Below are 20,335 nucleotides of genomic sequence, written 5' to 3'. Positions count from 1 at the left end.
TTCATTTTTCATTATCATAAATACAAAGTCCTGTTCCAGTTCTTTCTGAATATATTGTGGCGTCATTGATTATTTCTGTTGTTTTGTGTGGTCATGGATTCTTCTTTTTTTTTTAATGACAATTTTAGGATTTGAAGATAAATAGCCTCTAGTGCTGGCACCTGCGAGTGTTTTCTCCTAAACTAAATGATTATGTTACTAACATTATAATCATCATTAGTATTAAAAACAACCTAATCTTGTTAAACACCTTTTCATTTATCAATCTCACTATTCACATTATCAGACAAACTTACATAACATGTTTCTGTTCATTCTGCCGTTCCAACTTGGCTTTGAGAGATCTGGCTGATGCCATAAAAGAGTTGTATTTTGCCAAAGCTAAACCTGAATCATCATCATTGTCACTGTCTTGTCCATCCTTGCCATCAATATTGATGAGAATTGGTTTATCCTGGTCTTGACTATCACAATTGTCCCCGAAGGCGGTGGGTAAAAAAAATCCAAGGGATGAATTAGTCCTTACATTGCCTATATGATGATGATGCGACACATACTCACCAAATGGTTTGTGATGCTGAATGGTAGATCTGTTTGATTCTTGGACAACAAATACATTATGATTGTCTGTATTAGTATCTTTGTCATAATTATTACTGCTTATAGGATTTGAGGGAAGAATAAACCTGACAGATTTCGACGAGGATCCTTGGAGGTTGTGATGATTTGGGTTTGAATGAATAAAATATTGCAAGGGTGGTGGTGGTGGTGGTGGTGGTGGCTGTTGTGATAACAAGGATGATAAACTGGGCTTGTCACTTGTGACAAATCCATTATTTGACAATAAATTTTGTGCTGCAACAGCAGTTTCTGATTTGTCGCCTGCATCCCCAATGCAAACAGACTGGAACTTGGGGCTGAGAGATGCTTCATTACCAAAGGGTTGGAAAATGGAGTAAGAGGTTGTGGGGTATGTTCCTGTCAATTTTTTATCAAGTCCTTGTTGTAGTCGTTCTTTTATGCATTTATCTGAAAGACCAATAAAAAGATTAAAGCAAACTTTGGTAAACATAGGGGGTCCCGATAGCTCAGTTGGTAGAGCACTTGCTTCACACGCAAAGGAACCAAGTCAATTCTGGGTGCAGTCGAGACTTTTTCGGACCCGCCTGTCTACCCAGCAGTGAATGGGTAGTTGAGTCTGGTGGAAGTACTTTGCGATAGACTAGCATCCTATCCAAAGGATAGCAAGCAATTGCTATCGTATGTCCCACGGTATAGAAAATGGGATAAACTCCTGCTCCATGAGCCTAATGGCTCTGAAGGACTACTAAAAACATAGGTAAACATTCATATTTTATATGTTTTTGCTGTTTTGGACCAAATCATAGAGCGGTCAGAAGTTTCAATAAGATTATGAACGTTAAATTTTATAAAACTAAAGAAACGGGAATAAAAATAAGCTACCTAAAAAATTAAATTGTTGTTTCATTTCCATTATTCAAAATCAATAAAAATTTCATAAAGAAAAGCAATCAAAGTAATGAATGTATCTAGATATGTGTATGTGTGTACACATAAAATTATCTCTTTTTTTTTTTTCAGATAATTGATAATGGTAAAATTAAAATTAAAATGCATAAAACAATTTTAATTTAAAAGAAATAACTTTCATCAATTGTACCTGGTATCACTGGTGGGTGATTAGGAATATGGACTTTCCGAGAGCTGAGAAAGTGAAGGAGAATAAAAACAATTTTATATCAATTCTGGTTTAATGTAAATTAAAAGTAAAAGATTTTTAAAAAATTATCTTTTATACTAGGATAAAATGATTATAGGTATTAGGCCAACCTGCAATCAATCCTTGGGTAAAGTAACCTCGATATTTCTGACCCTATGGAATTACATATTTGCCACAGCCGCAGCACATCACATAATTTCCATTCAGTTGGACGACAGGACTTACATATAGTCGCATAGTTTTAGCATAATTTTTGTTTTTTTGCCTGAATAATTATGCACATAAGTTGTTTGGTTTTTTAAAAATTATTCCACAGGTTCAGATATTTCCTCTTCCTCTTGTTTACATAATGTGTCAAGGGAAATCCCCGAGGGCTCAGTTGATTGAGCACTCGCTTTGTAAGGAAAAAGATACCAGTATCCATCCCCATTGCACTTGAGATTGTTTTTGATCCCACTACAGAATTGACTGATTATCTCAAACTGTTAGTGTTAGAGCTGACAAAAAAAGTAGTTTGAGAGAGAATCCTATCCTATCCAAAGAGAAGCCATCAATTGCTATAGTTTGTTTACTGCAATAGAAACCGAGATGGTCTTATGGAAGAATTAAACTGGATTGGAATTTAGAAGAGAAAATATGGAGATAATAAACTCAGATTGAAATTAGGCAAATTGTTTTAGCCAATTTGTACCTTTTGTTCAGTATAGAAATGTAATGCAAATAGTAATTATATTATTAAAAGAACAAAATAATGTCTTTGACAGTTGGCTTTAGTAATATTGATTTGGAAAGCTAGAAAAGGTTTAACAAAGGCATTCATTTTATATAATTTTCAAAATGGTTTTATTTATTACAGGCCTGTAAATAGCTGGTAAAAAAATTGGAAGTTTTGGAACACGCAAAAATAGACCAACAGGACAAAAATATGGATTAACAAACATAGATATGATACATCACTTGACTAATCAAATCGTGTCATTTTTTTACCCCCCAACTCATTTATTATAAAATAAGCAGGTCCTTATTTTATGGTACCAAAAAAAAAAATTCCAATTATTTAACATTGTAATTTATACCACTATGTGTGATTCATCTGATAGCATTGTGACTGGTGGGAAAGGGGTGGCTAAAACTACAATATTTCATACACAAACAGCACTACCAATCTGGTATTTTAAATATAAAATGATGATGCTTGTTTTGTTTTTTGTTTTTAGGTGTTTAACAGCGCTTTCAACACTATTCAGGTAATAATACGCCATCAACTGCACACACTTTAAATAGACTGACGAAACACAATTTTTTTAATTTTTTTTTTTTTTTGTATGATGTACAAAGACTCTTTTAAAAATGTAAAATGACATAATTTGCAATGTAATCTTATAAAAAAAAACAGGACCCGTTCACAAAGTAGAAATCTGAGTGATTGGATCAATTTCTCAACAACAAAAAAAGATTACTGGATTATGTACAGCCGTTTGATTACCCTAATATTAGGTATTAAACCTTCCGTTCTGATCAAATATCATCACAGCAACATAGAGTTATCTGTCATCCATTTTAAAATCAATATTTACAGCCTATCATAAATATTCCCTATGTATGAAGAAAAGGCAAAGGAAAAGTAATAAAAATTGTAAACTTCCAAATCAATTTTTTTTTAATTACGAAAACAAAAACAAAGAAATGTTAGGTCATTAAAATAAGGGATTTTAAAGACTAACATCTCATATCTGTAACTTCAACAAATGGTAATATTAAAATATGGAGAGGAAATTTTGCTGCAACCATATTTCCAATAAATCCTTCTCATATAATACTGATGCTCGTATCAAAATGTGACAAATTTCTATACTCATTTGAAATTTTGAAAACCATCGAGCTGCAATTCACATTTTAAAATAAATATGTCAAAGTCAATGTCTTCAAATGTGCAAAACTTAAAGTGAAATTGAAAAAATACAATTCAAAATTTATGCCAACAAGAAATGAAACTGCAATTAAATCAAATCAAAGACCTTTGTTTCAAGAGCTTTTTGAGACTACAATTTAGCTCTGTATTTAAGTCTGGAATGAAAATTTTAAAACATATAGATAAATACAATATATCAGAAAATTTGGAGGCTATAGTCATGTGGGATCGTGCATAAATTATTTAATAATTTAAAGAATATAAAAAGATAAATAAGCAAATCGAGTATAACAATTATTGTGGAAAGAAAAATGTTTCTTTTTAAAAAGGAAATAAAACTAACGCTATTTAGAAATAAGCAAAACCCTTGCCCTGAATTAATACAGGAAGAAGATATTTATGATTTTAAAAAGAAGAAAAGGCAAGAAAGCAAACACAGTTAGCAAAATATGCAAAACAGATGTTAGAATTACTGTCAGAACAAAATGATCAGTTATGGATTAGTTTGTCTGATGAAATTGTATGCGCAAAGAGTTTGAATTTGTTTTTTAAATAGACTTGATAAATACTGGAAGGAGCACGAAATACTATATGACTACTGACAAAAAATAAACACATATGAGGATTTGGTCTGATAAAGAACAACTAGAGTGACGCTAAGAAAATCAATAAGAATCTGTGCTGGAAATCATCGCTAAGTATTGCTAGGTGTGTGAGTAAAATGATAATTGTGATCAGCGAATCAAATCTAGTAGAACCGATGCTTGAAATTAGATAAAAAGTCACAATGATAAAATTTGTGTCAAATTCATTGAGGAGAATTATTGTAATTTCTTAAAATTTTAAAACTCCAAAAAGCTTGAATTTTATAATTCTCATGCTTTGGCTTTAATTTAAACTCAATGCCAGTTTGATGCAGTAAGTTACATTACTGATGTGCTATGTTGATATGTCACTCAACTTTTAGAGCTTTCGTAATTTAAAGTCTGGTAAGCACTTTAGAATTTATCCCCTATTTGAAAAGTTAGTTGAATCCGTGTTTCGACAAATATTTGAACATGGCTGTAAGATAAGGGACAAAACTGCAGTAGCCTTTTGTACAGGTAAAAGAAATAAAGGATTGCGCATCCAGGTCTTGTAGATTGCAAAATAGTGAATATCAATCACCACTGATTCACTCGCCTATACAAACAATACACACACCACTATGCTATGCACCAAGCACATGGGATGCCATGATAGAATGTGTGAGTAGCGGGAAGAACAGAGAGGGGAAGGGGGGTGCTTGTCTGCACAACGGTAGCCTTCGTAAACTTATAGAAGGAACGAAGTTTAACTTGCATTACATGTATTCAAATTGCAATATTATTTCTTAATATAAGTTTAAGCCGTTAAAACTTCGATGTTGAAAACTTAGCTTCAAAAGAGTAAGAAAACATTACCTCTTGCAGGAAACAATTTTTTGAATTTTGGCTTCAAATTTTCCAGGATTTTTGAAGCAATTTCATTTACTGGAAACATCTGAAAATTGAAAAAAAATTGTTAATGATATATCACAGTCCAAAAAAGCTCCTTGTTAGCTCAATTGTCTGATGAGAAAAGGGAGACTTCTGTTCTTAGATTGACTCAATTTTTTTTTTTCCTTTGATCTTAATGCTATGGTGTATTATTATTATTGAGTTATTGCCCTTTGTAATTGTATTACTAATCTTGTATTTCCATGAATACAATATTAGTAATACAATTGCAAAGGGCAATAACTCAATAATAATAATAATAATAATAATAATAATAATAATAATAATAATAATAATAATAATAATAATAATAATAATAATAATAATAATACACCATAACACTTACAATCAGCAATAATTAGATACCTGGGTCTGGAGAGTTCCACCCCAAGGGTCCAGCTTCATAAAAAATAAAGACCAATCGCTTTACATTTGAGTTTTGTTTTTGGAACCCGTAATTGTTGGCTTTTTAAGGCCTGAGATGTTAACTTGGGAAATTTGTTACGATCATTTCTGTAATGTAACAAGGGGTTTAAGAATTTAAAGCATTGAAACAGAAGGCAATTTCGCAGTCTATTGTAATCAAACAGGAAGCCAATGTATGGATCTCAGCATAGATATAACACTTGATCTGCCAAGACAGTCAATGTCAATTAACATTCTGGCTACCTTATTCTGAATTTTATGAAGCTTCTTGTTTCAAGAAGGCCAATGGGCTGCAAGAGACAGTTTTAGTTTTAGAGCAGAGATAACTATTTTAAGCAAGTGAGGTGGAATGAATTTTTAAATGCTAAAGTGGGATGAACTCTGGCTCTATGGGCCTTGTGGCTTTGAGGGAAGGAGCAAATACAAGCCAATGTTGAAATCATAAATTTTTTTCTTATTTTGTAAGTAACAAAACATGATCAATTCATTTGAATACATAAGAAATAACTTGCTATCATGCGATATCCTTCTTTAACCCTCTCGTGCTCAGATTCTTTTTGGGGGAGTAGATAATGAGTTCCCTATATGGCCATGTCAATCATGTAGACATCCTTTGATGATATAAGCCTACTCTTTGATATCTGTAGTCGCCTTTTCGTTTTCTACAGTCACTCATGGTTAAACTCCGCCCAGAAACGATTTCATAAGTCCGTCCATCACCAAATTTCAAACTTTTGTTCTCGTGAGTTCATAAGTTTTTTGACAGAAGAACGATTGGCTACTGAACATCTTGACCCTTCAACGATTGGTCGTTCTGGCAGCTCACATGTCAACAGCCGTCAACAATGAATTGAATCATCGTCGATGCAGTGGAAGACGGCCATGGAATAGTTGCGTCACATCGCCACGTTGTTGAATAAATTATCCAGGCATGGTCGATAGGTAAAAAAGCCAAATTATGTTCTAGTTACATTTGAAACAAACAAAGTATATCACTGATCTTGTCTCTTTGAGATATAAAGAATGATATAAAAATCAAGAAAATCGGCTGATAAATAAAAAAGTTGCTAAAAAAGCTAAAATAAACAAAAGCAAGTTTTAAAATCAAATTTATTCGTAAAACAGTTGGTTTTCAACCGATTTTTCTGAAACAACGACCAATGTACTTCTTTTGTCAAGCTGATTTCAGCAATGTGACTTTCAAATTCCTCAGAATTATATTTTTCACTTTTAGCTTTCAGCTTTTAGGCCTACTCCATAAGGTGTTATATTCTTTGCATAACAATAGCGTAATACATCGACGGGGAGAAGCGTCTTTGTTTCGGCCAGCTGGATAGATAGCCTGTGTTTGGTCGAAGACTTTGAGATGCTTGATTCACAATTCTACACGAACGGACCCCAGCGGTCTATCAAAGAGGTGTAACAAATAATTTTACCGATTATTTTTCTTGGTGCTAAAATTACAAAGTAATAATTTCGCATCAGAAAAAATAACTCTGAAGTTCCTATCTCTTTATTACAATAAAATTGATACCTCGAATGACAAAATCGACCCACAAATAAGGGAGTTTTAAATTATTCATAATATTTTTAAAAGTTTACAATAATGGTCTTCAAAGTCATTTTTCATCACCAAAGTCGTAATTTTTTACCGATTTTTACCAAACAAAGTGCAATGTCAATGATTTTCACCCGCAAATAAAATAGGATTTAAATCGCAATTTCTGAAACGTATTTTCTTTTCTGTCGGCAAATTTATAAAAATCAAAGCTGAAAACACCCTGCGGCAGTGACAGGGCCTGTCATTTCCTTCACAACGATTGGATTTTACTTACTGAGGCCAGTCTTGACTACCCCGCCCATGAATATTATGCCGTTGTCGGTTTTTGTCGGGTTGAATCTTAAAGAGTTAAATACTTGACAAATGTTAAGGTCTTGACAGACCTCAAGAACACACTTCGATAAAAGGTCAATGGTAATGAAAAACAAAACAAATCAAAGTTGACTTAGGGAGAAGTGCGAAGAAAGTGATTTATTTAACTTTCAAAAGCCACGGGTTAAAAAATGGACAAAACAGCACATGTGAAGCAGTTTGCGGTCGACAATTTTTTAAGAAGAAAAAGTCAAAATTAAAATTAGTTTGTCCTTTATCTACTAATATTTAACAACTGCCTCTTTTGTACATGAAGAAATGAGGAAATTTAATTAACTAACCTCATCCAACTCATTGTCAGATTTTGTTGACGAGGATGATGAAGAGCTGTAAATAAAGAAAGTCAGTTAATAATAATGTAAAAATAAAACGATTAAAAATATTCTTAAAGATAATATAAAAGAAAAAATTCATACCAATATGTCACCTATAATAATATTTTAAAACCAAACGTTCCATGAGCTCTGGAGGATAGCGAGGCACATTTTCAGAAAATATATAAAACAAGCATGATTATGATTGCATATTCCAATACAGTTCAAACTTTTTAAAAGGAGTGAAGTAAGAAACAAATGAGCATTTGAGCTTTTCCCCTATTCTACATAGCTAACATCATGAGGTATTTAAATAAACAGCAAAACAAATAAACATTCTATTAAAGAGAAGACTGATGCAGACCAACCTTTTGTTAGATTTAGGACATGACTTCATCATTGAGTTTGTGTTCGAGACATGAGAAGTCGTTGACCTTGGGGACCATGTCTGGACATGAACACTGGACTTATGAGTGTCAGAGGCTTTCGGTGAAGAACTATGGATCAAAGATTAGACAAGTTGATATTGATCTCAAGAAACGTTATAATAATATGAATATAGTCCCTTCATTCATCCCTAAGGGGAAATTTTTCTATTCGAAGGGAAGACTGGAATAACCCAGCCACAGTGCAGTGTCGCAAAGTGAGCTAAAGCTAAGTGATTTGCTCAATGCCACACAATGCGGCCGGTAGTCAAACTCTGTACCTTTTTTGGTAGAAAGCAAAGATCATACCGCTGAGCCACGCTGCACACAATTCATTATTAGCTTAGTCGCTTTATTAAGGGGATCTATGGGTCAGTATTTTGGGAAAATATTGATACTTTTAGCATTTTTAGTTTTTGTCATAAATATTATCTTCAATCATTTCTCTTCATGTTCTGATTAATTTTAGATCATCAAACTTTTTCAAAATGCGTAAAACACAAGAAGATAAGGAAGATAAAGAAAATTATGTTTTCAAATCCATTTTTCTCATTTCTTGAAATTTTAACATTTAAATCCCTAAAACTCAGTCATTTTTTACAAAGAAAATTCCCCCATCTACATGAAATAATTTGTCTTAAAATATACGTCAAACAAGTTACAACACCTCAAAAATTTCTATCAGTGAGCATTTCAAGCACGAGTCATTGAAATTTTGCTAGGTTACAGCAGTTACAATTTTTTTCACATGCTTGTTTTGTTTGTTATATTTTGTTTGTTTTGTTTCCTGGGTTTTTTGGGGTTTTTTGTTGTTTTTTTTTTTTTTTTGCTAGTTGTTAATTCAACATATTAGTTTTGCTGTCAAGTAAATATAAATTTCGTCAATTTTTCTATTTAATGTTTTGGTGTTTGTTCCTTAAGACAGTAAAAGAATCAATGCATTGAAAAAAAAATATTATACCTTGATGGAAGCACTTGTCTTGCTTTACTGTTTATCAAAACTGACCAAAAGAAAATTGGGAAAAGTTCAATCAACATATAAATGTATTTTAATGTTTTTGAATCAACAATCAAACATTAAGTTCAGGCTGGTATATTGGATGATTAAACTTGCTTTGTAAGAGAGGACAAAAGTACATAAAAAGAATAACTAATATTGTTGAACTAATATTGACCTGAATATGGTAACATAAATAAATTATTAAATATTTAAATTCAGTCTAGGCATATCTGATGATTAAAAGAGCATTGTAAGAGTAAAAGAAGTACATAAAGAGAAAAATTAATAATATTGAACTAACATTGACCTAAATATGTGTGACGAGCCGTTTTTACTTACTTGACCTTCTGTTTTCAAAAACACTTCAATTGACTAGTGGACAGCATAGACATCGGTATTTGTAAAAGGAATTTAACACCTTGAATTAAGACACTTCAAGGCGGACAGTTTCTTAGCCAATTGTCAACACAAATGCGTTCCAAATTTTGGTTAAGGGTGTAAAGGCATGAAATGACCAAGACAACGTGAACTTACCCATTGTTAACGGAACACTATTCTTACACTTCTCTATCTACCTAGGGCTTATCTACTTCATATCCACCTGTTCAATTGTCTGCATATTTCCTGCTAATTTTATTCTTTTTTCCTATCTTAGCATGACTCCAGGTGCATTCTGCCCTCAGGTTTGCATCTCTACCAGAGACTAGTCAAGTGTAATTATGCTATTATCTTCATTCATATTCAATATGTATAATATAGAGAGTATGCTGATGACATCACGCACTTACCATCCACGGTTACTTCCCTTGCACTAAGAGCACTGTAACTTTCTATCGCACTGTTGTTTACAAAAAAGAGAGAGAGAGAGATAGAGATAGAGAGAGAGAGAGAGAGAGAGAGAGAGAGAGAGAGAGAGAGAGAGAGAGAGAGAGAGAAAGTCAGTAACAAACAGAGAGCGAGAGAGATTGGATGGAGAGAGATATATTTTTTTTTAATGGGCTTATACCATTCTCAAATTACTAACCAAGTGGCACAAATAATCAAAATTAAATAAATAAATTAGATCTGCTCAATTAGAGCCATGATTCCTGTGATTGAATAAATACAAGATTAATAGTTAAAAGTGTAAAATATACATCATCCATAATCTTCATTCTACCTTCCACTTATTCTACCTTTTCCTGTAACAGTCTAATTAAACTTCTGTATAGATATGTTATTAATGTATTGGGTGTCACTATTGTCTTGACTCACTTGTTATTATCACAGTTAGTTATAAGGGACATTAAGGTTATTCTTAATCACCCCTAGATTAAACCTGAGCCGTTTGTACTGTTGTTTGCTGGCACAGCTGGGAACAATGGGCCCATATCGCGCATACTAGGTTCGAACCCACATTTAGCACAAAACCCTGCCACATTATGGAAACATAAATATAATTAATTTTCTATACCTTTGCGGCTATGTGGTCTTGTGGTATGACACTCCCTTTCTGATCGGAAGGTCCTGGGTTCGAGCCTCGCTCGGTGCATTGTTGAGTCCTTGGAAAAGGCTCTTTACTCACATTCTCTCACCATACTCAGGTGTAAAATGAGTACCTGGCCGTTAACAGTGTTGTCTCTGTCCGAAAAAATTATAATATCACCTAACAGGCATCATGTCCCGTCCTACATGCTAAGTGTTGCTGTTGGACAGGGACCCCTTGTAAAGCACTTTGAGTAGGTTTAGTAGATATTGCGCTATATAAAAGGTCAATTTTTAAAAAAGCTCAATTTTTTTTTTACCTTTACAGGCAAGAGATTCATTTATGACTGTATCCTTGCCAGTTGTGACCATCTTTTCACCTTCATAGTTACAACCCATATCATCATCCCTACTGCATCCAGCAGTAGGGCTTGCTGATGGATTAACAATAAGTCTCAAGTCATCTTCCACTTTCTTTTTCATTGAAGCTGACTCTGGAAAAGGAACTAGAAATGGGCATTTGCAAAAGAAAAGAAATATTATTCCAAAGCCGTTTCGTTTACTTCTAATTCTTTAAAAATAATTTCAAAGTAAACAAGAATGTGATAAGGAGATTGTCCACATACTATTATTAGAGATTCCCCATGAGAACCAGGGTATGAGTTGATGGCCAAAAAAAAAAATATTGTAGCTGATATCTGATAAGACACGAACTCCTTAAATAATCGACTTTTTAAAAGTTTCTATGACCTTGTGCTTCACAAATTGGGAACAGAATAGCCATACAGAATGTGTCCTTTTTTCTTTCCATACAAAGAAAGTGATTTAACAAGAGACTGGGCACTATCTAGAGCTCTGTTAGTCCATAAAACTAAAGCTTCATTTTTTTTTATCCAGACACCTTGGATAACCTTGTTAAAAATCTTTTTTAAAGGGGAGAGAGAGAGAGAGAGAGAGAGAGAGAGAGAGAGAGAGAGAGAGAGAGAGAGAGGGGGGGAGAGGTTATTTAATCAAACACAAATCATTTTCTACAAACAAAAGCTTTATTTTTGGTGTCTTTCAAAAGCAAATCCTTAATTATTAGAGACCTTGCAATTTCTGGAAAGAAGTAAGGAAACTATCATTACCACACCTGGTTTAAGAGTCAACAGTCTATCTTAAGGGTATTTATTTTTTAAAAGTCCAGTTCAAATACCTCTTTTTACACAATCAGATGTTTTGGAATACGGAAAGAGGCCCATCTGTGAAAACAAGAAAAAAAAACAAGTGATTGAAAAATAAATCTTCTTTAGAATATTTTCAAACCAGTAAATACCAAAATTACCTTCTTTGATTGACATTAATAGGAATAATTCTGACATTTCGTGATCATCTAAATTAACAAAACTCCTGACTTTGGTATCTTGATCCTCAAATCTTTTGTGGTTGTGACAAATACAGTCCACTCCGGATAATCACAACAACCAAAGTTGCAATTAACTAAAGTTGAGTGTCCTGTCCACTATTGCAACAAGTATACACATATATTGGTAAACCCAAACCAGTTATTGTAAGAATTGTTCTTAGTCCACCACAGACAGAGCAATTTGATTGAAACAAAACCATATGGCAGCCCTGCATAGATTTTGGCAAGCAAAAGCAGCATTGATGCAATCCGACGTCTTATTCAGATTGGATTAACTTTCACTCTTTTGTTCTCATAATGTGTAAGAGTCAAAGAGATTAGCCGTGATGAAGGTCAGTAAGCTCTCACCAAACCCATTGACCACAATGCACAGTTGTCAATCCCAAAATAAAGGATATCGCTCAGTCTTTCTTTACAACTGTAATGTTGTCGCCAAGTGTATTATATTGATATTGTTTTATCAATAATAATAATTAAATTTAAGTCAAACCTCAAGGAACAACACAACAAGATCGTTAGATGATAATCGGAAAAAGGTTTCTATTCAACTCAAACTAAAATCAATGTGCAGTGTAGCCAGTTTGGCAGTTTACAACTAAACGTAAATAAAAACAACTAAACTTATTAATTGATATATTACAACAACTGTCATTGTCTACTTGTCTAGACTATGCCCATCCCCCTCGCCTCCTATCTATCTTATGGTCAAAGATGACCCTATAAATCCATACTGCGATGCCCCGACCTCTTTTGTCTCCAATAGAGTGGTGACACTCTACTATAGCATTAAACACCACCCACTCGGGAAATGTTGCAATTAACCGAAAGTTGCAATTAACCGAGTTTCAATTATCTGGAGTGGACTGTAATGGTAAAACTTACAGTTAACCGTCCTTGAGTAATATTGCAAGACATCCTGACTTCCCTTGGAACTGGTGGTAAAGGTGCGACACTGTTTTTGCTAGATTGAAGGCCCTTTAGAATAAAAAGGAAAAAATACTTCCATTTCAATTAAGATATTTAAATCTATTATTTAAAAAATGAGCCTGTTTTTGCATGCACCAATGGACTTTATTACTGGACTGATTTTTGACTAAATATCATGCATCTTACAATGCTTCATAAAACTGGTTCTAATAAACTAGCTTCTCCTCTTTCAGAAAGACTGTTTTCCATTCGTTAACTTAGAAATCATGATGATGGTCTGTGATCGATAAAAAGTAAAAGCAAACGGTTCAGGGACAAAATAATATATCCCTAACATATTTATCTCTACAACATCGTTTATAGGCTTTTTATAAATTTGAGAGGAAAAATCAATTAAGGTCAGCTGCATACTCACAAAAGAAGAACTGACAGGTGCATCATCCTTTTTCTTCTGTGTATTCTTTCCTCCATGTCTTTCTTGCTCCTGAAAATAGAATGAATCAGGTGACGTCACTCAACTCTTTATTAATGTTTTTAGACTGCCAGTTAAGAGTTCACATTTAATTACCTCAATAAAACTATAAACATTTAAGATTACAAACACCTTAATCTATTGATACAATTTATCTGGCTGGCAGAACTGTTGAGTATTTTACTTAAAACCATATTATAAATAGGACGTCAAGTACAGCAATACATAATTATCAGCCATACAAGACCAAAATGCTCTTCAAAAAGCCAAAAGAATATCATTTGTCTATTATTACAGCACATTCTTTAACTTTGACTTTTTATCTACAAATATCACATATATCGGGTGCGAAAAAAAACCCCGGAAAAGTTTAGAAGCCTGCAGCCAAAAGACTAAAAATCATGCAAGTTTGAAATGTTTCCATAATCAACCCTATATATTGCACATTGTTAAGAAATTTGTTGAAAAAAAATTTTTCCGCAATTGTTTCAATGAATGCACAGCAAAAATGCCATATCGAAGAATTTGGATGTAATTCTCCAACTTTGATGTGATCGGTCGATTCCTCAATTTGCTTTATGAATGTTCCGTCACATTTCCCCATGAACCATTGATTTTCTATTGGCTTGAAAGGTGAGTTGATCTCATAAATTTTGGAAATTACTCTTTAAACTTTGTTTCTGTGTAAATAAATCATCAACGACCAAATGCTGTATGTAGTTCATTAGATTTAAGTTGGAGGCCATTCATCTTTGTAAATAAATCGAATATAATTACTGCTCAAATTGAAATTAAGTAACATTGTTTGGAGAAATAAAATCTATTCCAGATTCTATCCCAATCCGTCATTTGTTTTTAAATACTGGTAACACTATAATGTTAAAACAAGATGCAAGTTTGGAAACCTTCGATATCGTGATGTTTTTAACGTCTTTGGTATAACCAGCATAATTTCTTAACAAATAAAGCCTTTTTATTAAACTTGGGAAGTATTAACTTAAGGTCTTGATCTTGTTGCTTATCAATTTTCAAATATTTCTGATATCTACTTTATATTGAAAGAGGGTCATAATTTTTTCTTTTTTTTTTCCTCGCACTCTACTTATTGTCAACTGAGGTATATTTTCATACTCTTAAGTGCTCCACTATATTATTTCCCTGACTGACAACACATATGAATTATAAGGCACGCAGTCTCGTAATGCACTAGTTTCACACCAGTTTTCAGTCAACGTAGAGTTTGTTTTCTTTTTATACATCTCTATGTCGATAATGCACTAAGTCTAAATTAATTAGCTGGGTCTGTTGGATCTTTGACTACATGGGCCTTATGGCTATGATGTCTACTTTAAAAACCATCTTTAATAAAGACAACGCTGTTTAACCATCGGGATATCCAAACTTGATGATCAGTCTTCAACAAGCCAGGGAGAAAATGTGTGTAAAAAGTCATTCTAAAAAGATCATAACCAGGGTACCTTGACAGATTTTCAAATTCTTGTCTTCAGGTCACAGCAATATGAATTATCACCACACCAAAATGATACAGAACAATGTTTTTTACAATCCAAGTAATAGGGTTGGAAAGCCTGACTGCACTTCATCTTTACGTATAATTACTGATTCCAGCCAATCGCCCTTATGAAGTCTTCTCCGAAGAGCATAAAAGTGTATACAGAGGAGGAATCTTTATATCATTATAAATCGAATGGTAAAAGTAAAATATTTCCATTGGATACACTTAATTGAATAAGAAATGCAGTATTCAATTAATATTATTGTTGACTAAGAGTCTAGTCATTTAGATTTAATGGTACTATAGCAGGGATGTATCTGTCTAAACTTGAAGTAAACTGACTTATGTCGGAGTCAAATCAAGTCAGCAAGACTTACCTTCATTGCGTACTCTTTAATCTTCATGTTGGCTTGAAATTTTCCAATCATCATGGGATCAAAAAATGTAAAAGTCAAAACATGACCAGATTTATAATGATTTTCTCCTCTTGACTCATAGAAGAACTTCATGTGATGTAGATATTGGTGGCAGCTATTCTTGGCCATCGGTTCGAACCAATAAATATGTGTTGTTAAGAGGAAGTGACATGATCACTTTCCAATCCTAATTGTTTTTAACTATTTGACCTATCTCGTTTAATATTCATAACTATTGTCGACACTTAGACAGACTATCATGGTATTTTACATCTTTGGAAATGAAAAAGATCATGTGACAATTAGATTGATGATAGAACCATCTTGATGGTTAACATGTGCACACAAATATCTAAAATGTATTAATTGTTCGATGTTTGCAAGATATACAGTAGTAATAATGAAAACAAACCATTTGAGAGTTTCGCAATTGGTTACGTTCCGAGCGGGTCTTTCTCTTTCTTTTCCTTAAAAGTTTTGCATCAGCTCCACCTGCCATTCCTCTCGTATCTAAATCTTTCAATTAAGCATTCTGTGGAAATAAAATCAGAGAAAAGTAAATAGAAGGATTAAATACAGGCTCAACATTAAGAGGAGCTGAGGAGGAAACTTATCAGTTTTGATTGCAAAATGATTATAAAGTGAAAGCAACCATGACCATACAGATATATTTAATCAAATACATCAAATACAAAAATTGACCAAAAAACTTACAGACCATAAATTTTATTGTGATGGAAAATGGTGTTGTCTTCTCAGAGAATTGGAGCAAAATTGCTCAGCAGGTAATGAAAAGATAGATTTGTGAAAAAATTTGATACAGAAGTCATAAAAATGATATAACTAGTCAAGATATTTTATATAGATGTGATGTAAAGCACTCAGAGAAATAGTGACTCATAAAACTTAAATAAATTAGGCTTCAACAGTTTTCACCACGAACCATTCATATATATGTAATCAGATTAACCCATTGCTTCTGAAGAAAGTTGTTCCCTTTTAAGCCTGATTTATCAAGCAAAGGGAAATGACTTATAAATGTGAACTTATTTCACAAAAATATTTGCTGTGTCGTTACCGGCATTGATGAAACCCTAATTCAAATGATATTTTCATTTAAAATAATGAATTCCCATAAATTTTATATATATATATATTATATATATATAATATATAATATATATATATATATATATTATATATATATATATATTATAATATATATATATATATATATTGTTGTATTGGGGAGCGTGACTCAGCGGAACGGTCTTTGCTTCGTACCACTGTGTGGCCTTGAGCAAGTCACCTAGCCCTAGCTCACTTTGCGGCGCTGCACTGCGGCTGATGCCTGAGTTATTCGAGTCTTCTCTTTGTATAGACCCTAAATACAAATTACCCCTTGGGGATGAATAAAGGGAATTTTATTTATTTATTATTTATTTATTAAAGTTGCTTCAAAATTATGCTGGATTATCCATTGGCATTTTGGTAGCAGTTCTTTTCTTTATAGTTATATAATGAATTTTCAGGAGTCCTTCCACACATTCCTCAAGCGAAGGGAAACAACCCAAGTACTCATTTAACTAACCCTAAAAAAAAATCAAATAAAAAAACCTAGTACCTTTAACCAACCATAATAGGAAAAAAAAAATCCTGAGGACCGTTAACTAATACTAACAGAAAGAAAAAAACCCTCTGACCTAGAGCGGCTATGTGGTCTTGTGGTATGACACTCGCTTTCGGATCAGAAGGTCCTGGGTTCGAGCCTCGCTCGGCGCATAGTTGAGTCCTTAGAAAAGGCTCTTTACTCACATTCTCTCACCGTACTCAGGTGTAAAATGAGTACCTGGCCGTCAACAGCGTTGTCTCTGTCCGCAAAAATTATAATATCACCTTACAGGCATCATGTCTTGTCCTAAATGTTATATGTTGCTGTCGGCCAGGGACCCCTTGTAAAGCGCTTTGAGCATGTTTAGTGGATATTGCGCTATATAAAAGCTAAATTTTTTTTAAATTTTTTTTTTTGAGCGAACCCTAATAGAACAAGAAACTCTAGAACTGCTCTGCACTAGCTTTCAATACTCCAACGGCAAAATGGCAGCGGAGAACCAAAACAATGGTCATATTAGTTGGGAAATTTTAAACTTTTACCAATCAATCAGGGTTTGTTCTACAGCTTCGGGGGTTGATGTCCCTGACGAGATGGTGGCCATAATTTTTATTTACTTCAGAACTGGGCCCAATCTGGATTGTCACATTAGCTCTATCGGGTTAGCTCTTTTAGAGAGGCAAATAAAAAAACAAACATAATAAAGATAATACAATAAAACAAAATAAGCAGTACCTATGTTGTTGAAAGATTTATGTCTGTTTTCCTGTTTATCTCCCTCCATACCACATGAATTTGTCGAAGTGGTACAAAGGGGTTGTTTTTGCAACCCCAGCGCAATTTTTTAAAACGACTTTTCAGGTTTTTCAAATGAAATTCTATTCTGTTTGTGCAGGCATCAACCAAAATAATTTTTTTTTTTTTTAAACACCCACAAAAAATTAATACCAAAACTACCCCCTTCCCTCCACCCCACACCCCAAGAAAATTGGAGAAATCAGGATCTGATTATTAGTGAATTGAAGAAAAAAAAAAAGCAAACACAACCGAAACATGAATTTAACAAAGTGTTAAACCAAAAAATAAATATTCAAAATAAATGAAAAAAAAAAAATTCGAAATCTCCTACATCCCCAGTATTCTTTTTTTTTATAATGTTCTAGTAGGGGGTTTGGGAGGGGGGAAACTTTTTTTTAAATGACCTAGTAGGGGTTTGGGAGGGGGGGGGGGGGGACTTTTATTTTTTTTAAGAGAACATTATATTTTAAAAAAGAATACTGGGGATGTAGGAGCTTTCGGAAGGTCTCCCTATGGACTAAATTACCTCACACAACCAAACATATCTGGCCAATCTCCAATGTAAACATTTAAAGAATGGCCGCCCTCTCGTCAGGGACATCACCCCCCCCCCCCCAAACCGTACCACTTTTTAAATGCTACTCAAATTGAATAAATACACGTCTGACAAAAATCCACCGTAAAACAAACAATATAAAATGAAGCTACGTTGAGGAACGCGCAATGGTCTCTAGAATTTTCGCCAGATGATAATCATAATCATAACTCTTTAATATTAATAATAATAATAATAATAATAATAATAATAATAATAATAATAATAATAATAATAATAATAATAATAATAATAATAACCAGATGAGATTTTTTTTTCAAGGCTGCCTCTATTCTCACCCCCGGGATGAGAATAGAAAAGCGATCGAGCTCTCACCCCCAGGATGAGAATAGAGGTAGTTGCCCCTTCTCGCTATTCTCACCCCTGTAACCAACAGGTAGGGAGGGTAGCCTAGCCTAGCCGCCTCCCTTCTCGCTATTCTCACCCCTGTTAACCAACAGGTAGGGAGGGTAGCCTAGCCTAGCCGCCGTCCCTTCTCGCTATTCTCATCCCTGTGTAGGGTCAGCTTAACACACCCCCCCCCCCCTTCCTCATTACTCTCACCTGATCATCATCATCTCTCTCGTGACTACTTTTAGTGGTACTGGACATAAGGAGGGTGAACATGCAGCCCCACCCCTTCTCGCTATTCTCATCCCTGTGTTGGGTCAGCTTAGCAACCCCCCCCCCCCCCATCCTCTCGCTATTCTCATCCCTGTTAACCAACAGGTAGGGAGGGTAGCCTAGCCTAGCCGCCGTCCCTTCTCGCTATTCTCATCCCTGTGTAGGGTCAGCTTAGCACCCCCCCCCCCCCCCCCTTCCTCACTACTCTCATCTGATCATCATCATCTCTCTCGTTACTACTTTTAGTGGTACTGGACGTAAGGAGGGTGAACATGCAGCCCCGCCCCTTCTCGCTATTCTCATCCCTGTGTAGGGTCAGCTTAGCACCCCCCCCCCCCCCCCATCCTCTCGCTATTCTCATCCCTGTTAACCAACAGGTAGGGAGGGTAGCCTAGCCCCCGTCACTTCTCGCTATTCTCATCCCTGTTAACCAACAGGTAGGGAGGGTAGCCTAGCCTAGCCCCCATCCCTTCTCGCTATTCTCATCCCTATTAACCAACAGGTAGGGAGGGTAGCCTCGCCTAGCCGCCATCCCTTCTCGCTATTCTCATCCCTGTGTAGGGTCAGCTTAGCACCCCCCCCCCTTCCTCACTACTCTCACCTGATCATCAAATCTCTCGTGGTACTGGACGTAAGGAGGGTGAACATATATGTCGTGCATTTAAAATGTAGACTGGCTTGGCTGGCTTGAGATACGGGAATCATTGTTGGAAATCTGTCTACGGGATTCTCTCTCTCTCTCTCTCTCTCTCTCTCTCTCTCTCTCTCTCTCTCTCTCTCTCTCTCTCTCTCTTTAAGCGAACTGGATTCGCCCAATTTCTAAGAATTGGACTTTTCCTTTTAAGGGCATATTATTATTTTGTGTTGACTTAGCTGTCTCAATTTCTCCCTACGTTAGGTATTTTAACTTGTTTATATTTTCTCGCTCTCTCCCTCCCCCTACCCCAAACTTTATTTCTCTACATCTTTTATATTGTTTGTATTTCCTTTCTCTCGTCCACTCAATATTCAATATTTCATATCTCTCTCGCCCTCTCCCCATCCCCCCTCTTTCTCTATTTTAATTTGTTGGTATTTTCTTCTTCTCTTTCTCCTCCACTTTCTATTTCGTCTCTTCCCCCCCCCCCCCCTTCTCTTTCTTTCTCTCCCCTGTCTCAATTTATATCTGGCTGTTGGTTAGGTAATAGTAATACGGGATGAGAATAGCGAGAAGGGGTGGCGGCTAGGCTAGGCTACCT

General features: G+C 34.6%; 1 protein-coding gene across 2 annotated transcripts in view; it reads right to left on the bottom strand.

The window, feature by feature from the left end:
- LOC144978270 (uncharacterized) overlaps positions 1 to 20,335 on the bottom strand; it is a 33,271-nt gene that overhangs the window by 12,428 nt on the left and 508 nt on the right. Inside the window, exons 2-14 of one of the 2 annotated variants that reach the window (XM_078924116.1) lie at positions 17,623 to 17,748; positions 15,881 to 16,000; positions 13,480 to 13,548; positions 13,020 to 13,112; positions 11,928 to 11,973; positions 11,053 to 11,238; positions 9,230 to 9,269; positions 8,212 to 8,340; positions 7,811 to 7,856; positions 5,096 to 5,174; positions 3,760 to 3,808; positions 1,682 to 1,725; positions 297 to 1,029 (exon numbers count right to left, since the gene is read on the bottom strand). In XM_078924116.1, the coding sequence (XP_078780242.1) occupies positions 297 to 1,029; positions 1,682 to 1,725; positions 3,760 to 3,808; positions 5,096 to 5,174; positions 7,811 to 7,856; positions 8,212 to 8,340; positions 9,230 to 9,269; positions 11,053 to 11,238; positions 11,928 to 11,973; positions 13,020 to 13,112; positions 13,480 to 13,548; positions 15,881 to 15,967 (1,601 nt within the window). In that variant the 5' untranslated portion in view covers positions 15,968 to 16,000; positions 17,623 to 17,748. The remainder of the gene's footprint in view (positions 1 to 296; positions 1,030 to 1,681; positions 1,726 to 3,759; positions 3,809 to 5,095; positions 5,175 to 7,810; positions 7,857 to 8,211; positions 8,341 to 9,229; positions 9,270 to 11,052; positions 11,239 to 11,927; positions 11,974 to 13,019; positions 13,113 to 13,479; positions 13,549 to 15,880; positions 16,001 to 17,622; positions 17,749 to 20,335) is intronic. The other variant, XM_078924117.1, reaches the window with a different exon arrangement.

The sequence above is a fragment of the Berghia stephanieae genome, chromosome 8 (assembly GCF_034508935.2).
Source record: "Berghia stephanieae isolate SIO BIC M18660-M18661 chromosome 8, UCSD_Bste_1.3, whole genome shotgun sequence".
Classification (NCBI taxonomy): Eukaryota; Metazoa; Mollusca; class Gastropoda; order Nudibranchia; family Aeolidiidae; genus Berghia; species Berghia stephanieae.
This window is presented reverse-complemented; position numbering and strand designations above follow the sequence as displayed.